The 14,086-nt window shown below is 38.8% G+C and overlaps 1 protein-coding gene across 1 annotated transcript in view; it reads right to left on the bottom strand.

The window, feature by feature from the left end:
* The window catches only part of Lars1 (leucyl-tRNA synthetase 1), a 53,515-nt gene that overhangs the window by 2,707 nt on the left and 36,722 nt on the right, over positions 1–14,086 (bottom strand). The window contains exons 24-31 of the mRNA XM_048331550.1: positions 12,429–12,519; positions 11,503–11,643; positions 10,419–10,559; positions 9,898–10,008; positions 7,435–7,545; positions 5,665–5,769; positions 3,941–4,036; positions 2,145–2,277 (exon numbers count right to left, since the gene is read on the bottom strand). Of these exons, the coding sequence (XP_048187507.1) occupies positions 2,145–2,277; positions 3,941–4,036; positions 5,665–5,769; positions 7,435–7,545; positions 9,898–10,008; positions 10,419–10,559; positions 11,503–11,643; positions 12,429–12,519 (929 nt within the window). The remainder of the gene's footprint in view (positions 1–2,144; positions 2,278–3,940; positions 4,037–5,664; positions 5,770–7,434; positions 7,546–9,897; positions 10,009–10,418; positions 10,560–11,502; positions 11,644–12,428; positions 12,520–14,086) is intronic.

The raw sequence follows: 14,086 nt of genomic DNA, 5'->3' as shown, positions 1-14,086 counted from the left end.
GTGGCCTAGAAGCTCTAAGGATGGGTCTAACAATCTATAGCCTCTGCTTTACTAAAGGAACATAATAAATGCCTCTAATAATCTGGATGAATCTTTAAGACATTTTGCTAAGTGAAAGCTAAACACAAAAGGGCAAATATAGCTGGGTATAGCATCATGTGCCTATTATCCTAGCTACTTAGGAGCTGTGGCAAGCGGGGGGCCTGAGCTCAGGAAGTTCTCTGTACTAGCAGGCCAGCCTGGGAAATATAGGGAGACTACATCTATTAAACATAATTCTTCTTTAAAGTTTATAAATAAAACATATCTAATTTTAAAAATAAGCATAAGAATTATATAAGTTCACTTATATGATGTACCTGAAATAGTCAAATACATACAGGCAAAAATTTGGATAGTAGTTACTAGCAACTAACAGGAGGCAAAATCGGTGGTTATGATTTAATGGGTACAGGGCTTTAACTTGAGAATATCATTGTAAATGCAAAATATATGGAAAAATGAATTCTTTTGGGTTTTTTTTAGTAAAATAATCTACCCTAAATACAATTCCAAAGACAAATGTCTAAAGATTAATAAATTTTACAAAATTTTCATACTGATGGAACAAGAATCAATCTATTGTTTTCTTTTAGACAAGCTAGGCTTTGAACTCACTACATAGTCCAGTTAGGTCTTGAATTCATAATGCTTCTATCTCAACCTTCCAAGTGTTTGGATTATAATGGGCTACCAAACCTGGCCCAAACCACTCTTAATTACCATTAAAATGAAAAGGGCTAGGAGTGTAACTTAATGGTAGATTGTACATGGCTAACATTGTAAAATCTTTTTTTTTCTTCTTTTTTTTTTTCAAATTTTTATTATCAAACTGATGTACAGAGAGGTTACAGTTTCATACGTTAGGCATTGGATACATTTCTTGACATTGTAAAACCTTGAGTTGGATCCCCAGCATGGCAAAGAAATGAAAAAATAAGGAAAATGAAAAGAGGAGAGAAAGATTATGCAAAATAGAGAATTTTAAAATGAACTTGTCTCCGTAATTCAGAACAAAATAATACAGAGACACATTCTCTTCACATTCTGCTCTGCCCAGGACCACCTAACTGGGAGGTTAAAAAAGAAGCCATCAGGTCTGGGAATGTGGCTTAGTGGTGAAGTGCTTGCCTAGGGTGCATGAAGCCCTGGGTTCAATTCCTCAGCACCACATAAACAAAAAGAGCCAGAAGTGGCGCTGTGGCTCAAGTGCTAGCCTTGAGCAAAAGAAGCTCAGGGACAGTGCCCAGGCCCTGAATTCAAGCCCCAGAACTGGCAAAAGAAGAGAAAAAAAAAAAAGCCATGAATTATTACATAAACTCGAATCACAGGGGGCTGGGAATATGGCCTACTGGTAGAGTGCTTGCTTCCTATACACAAAGCCCTGGGTTCGATTCCTCAGCACCATATATATATAGAGAGAGAGAGAAAAAAAGCCAGAAGTAGCACTGTGGCTCAAGTGGCAGAATGCTAGTCTTGAGCAAAAAGAAGCCACGGACAGTGCTCAGGCTCTGAGTTCAAGGCCCAGGACTGGCAAAAAAAAAAAAAAAAAAAAGAAGAATATAAGCTTTAAAGTCAAAGCCAAGTTTGAATTCTAGCTGCAAGATTTACTAGCTGAACAAATTCTGCCAGGTTAACTTAGCTTTTCTCAACCTCCACAATGCTTTTACATTATAACCTTGCTACATTACAAAGCAGGAAGTGCCTAATACATAGCCATACTTGAAATTGAAAACTTTTTTTCTTTCCCAGGAACAGAACTAGATGGACTGGTTAGTTTAGAATATTAAGGGCATATTCTCTAATACTGAATAGACAGCAGCCTACTCATTACAGTATTAAGCAAGACAAGGTCTTAAATAAATATCTAACCCAGTGTCCTTATTTACTAAAAGAAAAATGAGCTTAGAGATTAAGTGACAAAGTCACCAAGCTAAATAGCCACAGTCCCCAAATGAATCTCAGTGTCTTGACTTAGGGACCAATAATCTTTCCACAGTGCTAGGTGGCATCTCTAAGCAGTTACTTTCCTTTCTCTGCTCCGCTTAGAACTCATCCAATTCACAAACGACTACCAAACACGAGTTTTCAGGAACATCACTTACCTTTGATTCCTCGGTCTATTTTCATTAAACGCCTGATTATGGAATCACAATTATCACCTTGCCTGACTTCAATCTTGGTTGAGAAGTGGCCATTTGAGGGCTGGGGGTTTACTAGGGAAATTGGCACACCAGGCTACGAAAATAAAAAATGATTGTAACAGAAATAAACTTGAATAATGCCAAGTATTTTCAGTACCCCATGAGAGCCAGATCTAATTCTGGCATTCTAAAACATGACCAAGACATACTCGAAATATGAAAAGAAAAAAAAGCTACTTGAGTTCACGCTTATTACCAATGCGATAGGAATGTCAGGCACCGGTGGCTCACACCTATAATCCTAGCTACTCAGGAGGCTGAGATCTGAGGATCACAGTTCAAAGCCAGCCTGGGCAGTTAAGTCCATGAGACTCTTATCTCCAAGTAACCAGTAGAAAACCAGAAGTGGTGCTGTGGCTCAAGGGATAAAGCACTAGCTGAAGAGCTCAGGGACAGCACCCCGGCCCAGAGTTCAAGCCCCATGAGCAACAAAAAATAAAAAATAAAAATGACCACAGCTACATTTATCAATACTGATGAGAGACAGAAACAATCATTACATTTTCTCTTCGACAACTATCATCAACTGTGGACTTTGTACTAGCTATCAAGCACTGTACAAGCAAAACACTTTGCAGATACTGGTCCTATAGCCTAAAAGGGACTGCTTTTAAAAAGAGAACCAAAAAGAGTAAGAAATCAGCCTATGGTCACAAAAGCATAAGTAGCAGACAAAGATTAAACGTTTTGCATACCATACTACTTCCCACATTATAGAAACTACACTGGACTAGACTCTGGTCATTAAATGCAAAAAAAGTTGACTGAGTCTTATGAAAGACTTAAAGATATAACATCTTAAAGGAATCCTTCAAAGTGACTTGAAGTAATATATTTGTATACAGAACAATATCACATAGATCTACTTCAATGGCCCAAATGACTTTAATATTGAAAGTTACCATACCTTTATGTACTTAAAATATTACACAATGGTAAATTGAGGAGTTCTCCATGATTGTGATAAGGTATCCTTCAAAATAAGCATTTTAAATTGTAGGTTGGAGTTTTAAATTAAATATGGTAAAAGTAACAATATATCTCAGTCTCTTATCAAGATCTGTTATCTCACTTTGTGTGTGTGTGTGTGACTGTACTGGGACTTGAACTCTGTTCCTCACACTCTTATTTGGCTTTTTAACTCAAGGCTACCATTTGAACCCCAGCTCCACTTCTAGCTTTTACTGGCTAAGTGAAGAGTGTCTCAGCCTTGTCTGCCTGGCCTGGCTTCAAATCTTGATCATCAGATCTCAGTCTACTGAGTAGCCAAGCTGCCGCCAGCTTATCTGTCTCTTCTCAAGATTAGGAGGGCATCATTCAGACTCATAGTTCACTGACTTTGCCAAATCTGAATGGATTATGTGAAGCTAAACAGAATCTCTAAAACCCTTTTATCTTCATCACATGACCCAAAAAAAAGGAACTCCAGCATAATTTAGGTTTATTCCAAAACAACCAAAAGCCTTGAGTAACAAACCAAAATTTAACCACAGTTTGAAAACTGTGGGAAAGGAAAGTGAGGACTGGGGAAACAGGACTCCAGGAGTTCAACCCACTTCCGACTGTGGCCTGGAATAAACAAGTCAATCCATTTCTCTGCCTCTTCCCTGCATCTTTAAGACAGTGGGTTCGTAATGACCTCGAATGTCTCTTCTAGCTCTAACAGGCAGTGGTTCAGTAATATTCCTTCAACTTACTTCTGTTCTAAACACATTAAGAGGTTTCCCAGGACAACAATCTTCCTTGATTTTATCTTCTGCTTCAGAGGCAAACTTGACTTCTATGTGCTCTAGCTAAATAGAGGGGGGTGGGGGGGGAGAATAGAAATCATTAGTGCCATTTAATATGACTGAAATTAATCACTTCATTTTTTTGGTTTGTTTTTTGGTTGGTCACGGGGCTTTACCTCTGGCCCTGCGCACTGTCCCTGAGCTCTTCAGCTCAAGGCTAGTGCTTTACCACTTGAGCCACAGCTCCACTTCTGATGGTTATCTGGAGATAAGAGTCTCACAGACTTTTCTGCCCAGGTTGGTTTTGAACCACAATCCTCAGATCTCAGCTAGGATTACAGGTGTGAGCCACTGGCACCTGGCTCACCACGTCGTTTTAACAGAAAACTAGGCTCTTAACATCAAATGGTCTGTGCAACTTTATTATTTTTCCATCTAAACATTAAATGAAATCTGCAATTTGTTATTTAAAACTCATCTTGGAAGTCTCATAGTAATGTTAGTTATACAGTCACGTGTATCATTTTCTATAATGAAACCTGTCATCTACCACATGAAAGAAAGAGTATCAGCATAATAGGCTTCTACTTAGAAGTGGACAAATTTGTCATTTTGAGAATGAAAGGCTCCCACTTAAATAAATAGAAAAGTTCAGGAATATACATATCGCTGATAGGTGATAGCCCTCAACATAAAGTGTGTCTTTGCTGTCCAAGTGAAATGGCTAAAGATTTTTTTTAATTTACATGAATATGAACAGTCCAAGATATGCATAAAATAGATGTCTACTAAGAATAAATTTTGTTATTAGCTCACTTAAAATAAAATGCACAGGGTCTAGGCAGCTCAGTAATACAGCACATGCTTAGCATACATGAGTCTTTAAATCTAATCCTTAGCACCAAATACATAATAAATAAAACAAAATGCTCATTTAGATATAACTTTCTTCCTTTTTCCATAGTTCATGAAATCATTTTGTTCAAACTATAAAACCCACATTTTAACATTTTTGGTCTTTTTTATTTTCCTCATGTTCACCAGAACCTTTCTTTTTTGAGTTTTCTAGAGTACATTATTTTTCCTTCTGTCAAAGCTAAGAAAGCAGTTTTAAAATCTGTATACAGTGTGACCGATAATATTTTTATGAACCAGAGATGAGCTTTAATCTACTTCTATGAACCTGAAATATGAAGGAAGAGGAGCAGATCATTGTGTTCCATAATACAATTTTTGAAGGCACTTAAATATAAGGTTTTCCTCATTATTTTAAAGACAATGTAGATATATATATATATAATTTATTTCTTAGGATAACTGCTAGTGCAATAGCACATTGATAGATCACTCTGATATTTCTGCAACTTTTATATCCACTCATTCTCTTTCCCTCCCCAAAAATGTTTTTTCTTTGCCATTCCTGGGGCTTGAACTCAGGGCCTGAGCACTGTCCCTGAGCTTCTTTTTGCTCAAGGCTAGCACTCTACCACTTGAGCCACAGCATGACTTCCGGCCTTTTCTGTTTATATGGTGCTGAGGAATCGAACCCAGGGCTTCACGCATGCTAGGCAAGCACTCTACCATGAAGCCATATTCCCAGACCCCAAAAAAATCACTTTTGATGAAGGTACTAAACACAGAACATGAAGTTTGTAAAAAGGTTTATTATTTTTTAAGTCGTGGACTCTTACCTCAAGGGAATTAGTCAGGTAGACCATGTTCTCTATAAGCACTGCCTGCTCATCAAATTCCAACTGCAAATCCAGAACATGAGGCCCCAGCTTCTCCACATTTTCCTGGTAGCCAAAGTAAGTTTGAAACACTAAATCACAAACAGGGTATGTTGAAAGAATATATTTCCTTCAAAGCAATCATTCTTCTCTGAACTGATAAAAATCTCTAAATTTTAATGGCAATAGGAAAGGCCTTAGACTTTGTGGGTTTCTCTTATCTATGTTTTCTTGTTAAATTACTAACTCAGAATAATTATTATTAAAAGTAAGATAAGATTTAAAGGGTCTACGAAAAGGCTGGAAGGCATAAGGTTTTCAGGTTTAGAAAACAATATGATTTTATCACTATTTATTAGACCAGCTTAATGTGCAAAGACAAGGTGTTTACTTTGACAAAGAATCCAAGAAGTGTAGTAAAAATACACTTTCAAGTAACCAAAATCATCTTTTAATAACTTTCCAAAGTACCAAATAAAAATTTCACAAATATGTCAACGTTCAAACTTATACTACACATGTATTCAGATAATCCGTGGCATAGACAAACCAATCTCTGATTTGTAATTTTCTTGACTTAAACATCAAATATTTGCTGCTCAGAGTGTGTCCTTAGAAATCAAGTCACTATGTACAGAGAGAGCTGTCTGGAACATGTTACACAAAGCGATCTAACTCTGCCCCTGCTCTTCCCCGGCTTTAGATCACCGTGTGCCAGGGGTGAATGCCTTCCGTGTGGAGTCGATTAATTACTACAGGAGTGTAACTCCTGATAAAGGAGATCCAGCTGCTCCCTCTCTGGTCCAGAGGTGCTTCCTCGCTTGCTCCTTTGGTGGACACACCAAAAAAGCCCCTCACAAGGTGCCAGTGCCAGGCTCTTAGCTTCTCTGCCTCTAGTAAGCTTCCGTTCTTTATGGTAATTGCCCAATCTAGGGCTGGGGCTGTAGCTCAGCAGTAGAGCACTTGCCTACCATTTGTAAGGCCTTGATTTCAATCTCTAGGACCACAAAAAGGAGAAAAAAAAAAGTATACAGTCTGCAGTACTCTGTTACAGCAGCAGAAAATGGGCTAAGATACTGTCTAGCACCTCTTGCTCACAAAAAAGTATCAGAAAGGCATTTTCCTCTCCTCAGATTTATTAACCATTTTCAAAAACACTAATTTGCCTAGCATATCAATACTATTTTTTAAAATATAGAACCACTCTGTCTGATGCTGGTTCTGCAAATTTAATTATTATCGAGAGAAGCCAACATTTTTTCAACAAAGAACTATCCAACCCAAAATATCAATAGAGCCTTTGTTGAGAAATCTTGGTCAGACTGCTATAAACAAAGTGTATCCAGTTAAGCTAAACCTATACAAATGTAGAGATTTGGCTCCAGTATCGGAATCTAGTAACAACAACAACCTAATGTAAGCTGAATGAATAAGCTTCCTTCCCAAATTAAAAAGAAGGGAAAGTAGGAAATAAAGGGAATGATGTAGTGCAGCAATTCTGAATCAATTTTTCATCCACAATACCTATCTTTACATAGTCAGCAACTCACAGGTAAACCTAAAATCTGCTGGCTCATTTTTCACAACCACTGACTGAAAAGTGTTACTTTATAGCAGATCTCTGGGGAAAGACTGTGCTCTCGCTTTTCTTCTCCCTTACCATCGTGTGTAACTGTTACTCTCCACATGACTCTCATTGCTCACAGCTGCACAAGGTACACGTGTGCTTACCTTAATCATGGCAACAAACGGCATAACTTTCTTCATATACTTCTTTAATTCTGGCAGACTACTGAGTTCACTGGCAATGACTTTGTTATCAGGCAATTTTCCACTGTTGGCCTAAAAAGGGGAGGAGGGAGAGAAACAGAGAGGAAATAGTTCAGACACAGTGTAGGCTTGTAGGTAGGTCTATAGGAAGTTCGGCAGCCACAGAGCGGTAGCGTGGAGTCTGATAAGGAGCTGCAGACAGTGGGAAGTGAAAACCAAATGAACAACAGAGATAGGTGACTTCCCTTCCTTCTAAATTCACTGGACACTGGCTTCTAGGTTTAAAGAACAAAACGAGTGCAGTATACTGAGTATTTAAATCTTTCTTACTTACAATAATAGTACCTGTAGAATGCTAGCATTAGATCTTAGCTGGTCTAAAAAAAAAATGAGGGGGGCTGGGGATATAGCCTAGTGGCAAGAGTGCCTGCCTCGGATACACGAGGCCCTAGGTTCGATTCCCCAGCACCACATATACAGAAAACGGCCAGAAGCGGCGCTGTGGCTCAAGTGGCAGAGTGCTAGCCTTGAGCGGGAAGAAGCCAGGGACAGTGCTCAGGCCCTGAGTCCAAGGCCCAGGACTGGCCAAAAAAAAAAAAATGAAAAAAAAATGAGGGAGGAGGTAACAAGTTTGATAAGAAATGTACTCACTGCCTTACATATGAAACTGTAACCCCTCTGTACCTCACTTTGAAAATTAATTAACTAATGAAATTTAATAAAAAAGGACCTTGTCTCCAAAGTTCTCAAAGCATTTATTGCATTAGTTACATTAAAAAGAAAACTATACAACGATTATGCAAGATGTGTGTCTATTTTGGAATGTTCTTTAAATTGCTACTTCAAATATGAAAAAAGAACCTTAGCTATGTATGACATGTTAAGACGCTATTGTTCCATCTACTCAAAATAAGCACCTATATGTCATTAATAAGCATATTCCTTGCAATTCCACTTGCCCGCAGAACACCACCTTTGTATATAGTAGAAATGGAAGATAGTCTTTACAGTGTGCTTGTAGACACCAAGATATGGTAAGTAACAGGAAGATAGAGAAATGAACCGTGCCTTGGTTGATGACATTCATACCAGCAATTCTAAGGAAGCAGTTGAAGAATGAAATACAATGGCACCAAATGTTTGGTATTAAAAAGTACTCTACCTCTGCTTTTATGGTACATTTTTACTTTGCATTCTTTGAGTAGATATCATTATTTCAGTATAATATCATCATTTGACATTACTGCTTCTTTTAAAGTTTTTTTTTTTTAATCCAAAAGGGCTAAAATAATGTTAGTAATCCAGAAGTGCTCTTAGGCTGAACATGGTCACATTTGATAATGTGTGCAGAAGGACTGTTCCCCATCCTTCCCTTTTCTTTCCTTGGTGCTTCAGAGGAACACATGGACAAGTGAAGGAAATATTTTCCCCGGGACCTTAGTAAAGATTAGAACTGAAATGTAAATTGATTATTTGAAATCCTGCTATATACAACTTTTCATTTTTACTTCATTCCCAGGCTTGGCTTTGATGCTGTCCTCCCAGCTACTTAGGGGGCAGAAATCTGGGGACTGCAGATTGAGATCAGCCCAGGCAAAAAAGCTCCCAAGAATATCTCAACCAATGGCTGGGTGTGGTGGTATGTCCCTGTTGCCCCAATGATACAGGGAAGCACAAATAGGAGGAGTGCAGTCCAGGCTGGCCCCAACATAAAACAATACCCATCTGAAAAAAATACCTAATATAAAAGGGACTGTGGAATGCCTCAAGTGGTAGAGTCTGCCTAGCAAACCTCAGTACTGAATTTCCTTTAAATAGCACTATCAGAACCAAAAACATCTTTGAGTGTAAATTTCTGTGGGTAATTATCAAGTTGAACACTTTCTTTCAAAGTTCTCAAGAACAGCTGGGTATAATGAGGTGCACCTGTAATCCCAGCATTCCGGAGGCCAAGGCAGGAGGACGGTTAAGTGTGAGGCCATTTTAGGCTACATATCGAGACCCTATCTCAAAGTAAGCAAAGCAACAAACAAAACAGTGCAGAAGAAAGCTTCAACTTACTTCAGATATAGTAAGTTCAAGGATTCCTGAATCCCAATGTGAAAGCCACACAAAATTCAAAAGAAAAGCTCTATTCTTCTGCTTCAGAATTGTAACCCACATCATTGATTTGCCTACAACTACATTCAACACATTTTTGCAAGCAAGTTTAGAAATGATGGGGAAAAAACAAACAAAAAAGAGTACTTTTTTCCCTCCACATCCACTGATGAGCTGCCAAGGATCACAAAGGACATTTCCTGCCTGGAGGGAATTAAACAGGGCCACCTGTCTCCTTTCCCCCAGACACCACTAACATCCGAACAACAGAACCCTCCTAAGTGGGACCCGGCATCCCGGGGGAGCAGCACAAGAGGGCATCACCTCAAAGTGGTCACGCAGGAGCGACAGGGCGCTGTGCTGCCACGGCGGGTAGCTCTTGGCCACATAAATGGTGCAGTGTGAGGGCCTCTGGGGTGGCTGCTTGTCCGCCTTCTGCAAAGGAGGGAAAGAGGACAGACACTGGCATTTACACCGGCCAGACATGAGGAAGGCCCTCCCTTAATACAGATTACCACTGCCTTTAGCATTCGACATACACATGCGACGTAACTACAGCTGCCCTGGGTACAGACGACACATTCTAACCAGTGTCCATTCTCACTGCGGTTGTTATTTGACCAATAATGTCTAAGAAACATTTTACACACACACACACACACACACACACACACAGAAATATAATATTATATACATATATAAATACACACATACGGAGAAAGCAGGAAGGGGGAATCAGAGTGAGGAGAGGGTGAATTTGATCAAAGTATCATACGCTCATGGAAATATACTAAATGAAACCCCTCTGAACAGCTAATAGATATGAGCTAATCTGAAGTCTTCACCTTCCCTTTGGCTGGCATGGTATAGTTCTTGAGGCGTAGTCTAAGGTCATGAGCTACTTCCATGAGATACTGCGACGAGCGGATCAAGGACTCATCCACAGGCCCAGCCACAGGCCAGGAAGCGTTCATAATGGAGTCAGGCTTTTAAAAACAAAACAAAGCCAAGGGAAGAGTCAGTGAGACTAGACAGTACGATTTTAGGGTTCTTGCTTACTAGTTACATACCAGCTACCATCTGCAAGTGTGTGCTCAGAGTTCAAACCTGACTACACGCAACACACTTCCACAGGTCCTGATCTAATGTTCCCTAGAACTCAAGAACTCAAGCTGTGAAGTCTGACTCTACATTCTTCATTAACATTCATTTGTACAAGCATATTAATACCCACACACATATGCTCACTTTCAAAGAAAATTATGTAATGCTAATTTGCCTAAATTTAGTCATTATTATATAAATTATGCACACTCCGTTTCTAGCCTATTAATATACACAGTATGGAAAGCATGGCTATTCAGTATAGCTCACAAGCACATTCTGCATCATAAATGAACTGAAAAATACAAGCCAGCCGGGCTCACAAGGCTGAAAGGAGTCATTAAACCAGCCAATGTACTTATTGGCAGGCCTGGAAGAGATGATCTTCACAGTAAGAATGATCACATAATATCCCAGAACTACAGTCCAGTATTATATAAAACAAGTTTATGCAACTATGTAATTCTATCTTTGTTTATAAGCAGCTCATGACAGTTTTTATCCTTTACAATATTTTTACCTTTTTAACAGTTGGAAGAACACTCTAATAATATGTGCATTCAAACTGTATCTAAATATTTTCAAATTACTACAATACTTCCTGAGAGGAGAATTAGGTCGGAGATAAACATGTTTTAAAATACACACATTGTGTATACTCAAAAGTACCTCTATGCTTTATCGGTCCTATTTAGCTGTTTTAGCCTGTTGCAATTATGATGACGAACCAGTATTATTTCAGAAATACTCATATTCTGCTTTTTTTCCTCTAAGTGACATTAACACAATGCTCGCTTACGAAGGTCAAAGCAAAACCACTCATACCTTCCCCAGGAGTGTCCAGACGTGCTCACACACGTGTGGACAGAACGGAGCCAAAAGGAGTGTCTGAACTTCAATGAAGCGGAACACCAGCTCTCTGTGCATCCCTTCTATGGCCAACTCCCGGTATTTATCTTTCGCAGCCTACAAAATTTCAAATTGTTTACCATTTTCCTCACCTTCTTTAAAACAAAACAAATTCAGCATTTCTGATGTATGTTTTTAGTCTTTTCTCATAAGAAATTAGTATACAGGTTTTACTTTGTTTCAAGAAATTTCCAGCCTTTACTCAAAAGATACTGTATTATATTAATGATCCAAGGAAAAAAAACTGTTTCACAAGCATTCCGTACTGAGAAAAGCTGAACAGTATTAACTGCTTTAAGCACGAAGGCTCTGAGTAGTCTACAAGAAAGATATTAAATATCAAAACAGCCACAAATACAACACACTGTATGCTCAGCACTTCTCCTTGTTTAATTACAAGTCTGGAAACCAAGCTACATAAATCCCAATGAGAGATTTACAAAACTAATTGAAAAAAGAGCCGTATTTTTATTGTACACACTTGAACTGTCAAACGTGGGGAAATACTGACATCTTGTGGAAGGCCTCAGAAACCATTCATTGGCAAGTGAACTAAATTTCATCTTGATGTTTTAAATATTTGTATAGAAAGTGTGGCTGCTTTTTGGATTTAATCTCATTATGCTCAAAGATCAGACAGGAAAGATATACTTTAAGTGAACACAGTAGAGAAAAGTATCAAGGAAATGACAAAAATCACTATCTAGTAAAGATTTCAATGTTTCTAAACAAGACTTTGACCTACACTTTAGACATGGAATTAAGGTTCAGCAAGACAAGAAAGGGGGAAAGATACATCATATTCACATTGACATCTTTTAGATACCAAAAGAATAGCATACCTGAAACTCAAAAAACCCTGTTTTCAAAGCTTCTTTAAACATCATCTTTTCATAATTTTGATCTGTCTTTATAATTCCTGCATTCATTTCACTATTGAATAAAAAAAAATTTTTAAAGTTATTGCATTTAAAGGCTATTGTATTTGTGTATGCATTTATGACTACATATGCATACATGTATATATAATATATATGTATCTTATGTAAGCACTAATATGCATTAACAGAAACACTAAAATAAGAGTATTTGAAACATTTACAAGTGTTCAGCACAGTGTTTTAGTGATTAGGTACTCATTTATGTATCAGAATGCTTTTTTTTTTTTTTTTTTTTTTTGCCAGTCCTGGGCCTTGGACTCAGGGCCTGAGCACTGTCCCTGGCTTCTTTTTGCTCAAGGCTAGCACTCTGCCACTTGAGTCACAGCGCCACTTCTGGCCATTTTCTGTATGTGTGGTGCTGGGGAATCGAACCCAGGGCTTCAAGTATACGAGACAAGTGCTCTTGCCACTAGGCCATATCCCCAGCCCCCTCAGAATGCTTTTTAAAGCACATTTTTTGTTTGTTTTTTTTTAAAGTTGTTCCCCCCCCCCCCCCCCCCAGCCAGTCCTGGACCTTGGACTCAGGGCCTGAGCACTGTCCCTGGCTTCTTTTTGCTCAAGGCTAATGCTCTGGCACTTGAGCCACAGCGCCACTTTTGGCCATCTTCTGTATATGTGGTGCTGAGGAATCGAACCCAGGGCCTCATGTATATGAGGCAGGCACTCTTGCCACTAGGCCATATCCCAAGCCCCAAAAGCATCTTAGGTTCTTTTTTTTTTTTTCTTTTTGCCAGTCCTGGCCCTTGGACTCAGGGCCTGAGCACTGTCCCTGGCTTTCTTTTGCTCAAGGACAGCACTCTGCCACTTGAGCTACAGGCACCACTTCTGGCCATTTTCTATATATGTGGTAATTGGGAATCGAACCCAGAGCTTCATGTATACGAAGCAAGCACTCTTGCCACTAGGCCGTATTCCCAGCCCCAAAGCACATGTTTTAGTGTACATAATGAACTAAGGTTCCTAGTCATACTTTAATCACTGCATTTTTAATACCAATACTGGATATTAGAAAACATGTCTCATACAAAGGATCAACAGTACATAAAACAGTGCTCAGTGCTCAGCATTACTAAGCAGTCATGAGGAAGTGCAAGTTGAGAATGGCTACTGTCAAAAAGACTAAAAATTAACCGGTGTTGGAAAGGATATGGGGAAAAGGAACCTCAGCACGCTGTTGGGGGAACTATATGAGTACAGCATTATGGAAAACAGTCTAGAACTTCCTCAAAAAGTTTAGAACAGAACTACCATATGATCCAACAGTTCCACTCCCGAGTACCTATTTGTCCAAAGCAAATAAAATCAGTCCGTCAAAGAGACATTTTCCTCTCCCTCATTCACTGCAGCACAGTTCACCGGAGACAAAAAACGACAGCAAACTAAGTGCTCGTCCCCTGATGAACTGGGACAGGTTGTACAGAAAGACCTATACTATAAAAGCAAGAAATCCTGTTGTTCGTGACAAAAGATTCTGAAATGTTTTACCACAAGGAAATGATAAATGTTTAAGAAGGTAAATACATTTAATGTGATTGAAATACGACACAATCATCAGCTAG

This window comes from Perognathus longimembris, chromosome 22, assembly GCF_023159225.1.
Source record: "Perognathus longimembris pacificus isolate PPM17 chromosome 22, ASM2315922v1, whole genome shotgun sequence".
Lineage (NCBI taxonomy): Eukaryota > Metazoa > Chordata > Mammalia > Rodentia > Heteromyidae > Perognathus > Perognathus longimembris.
Note: the sequence above shows the minus strand (reverse complement) of the source record. Positions and strands in the feature narration are given on the sequence as shown.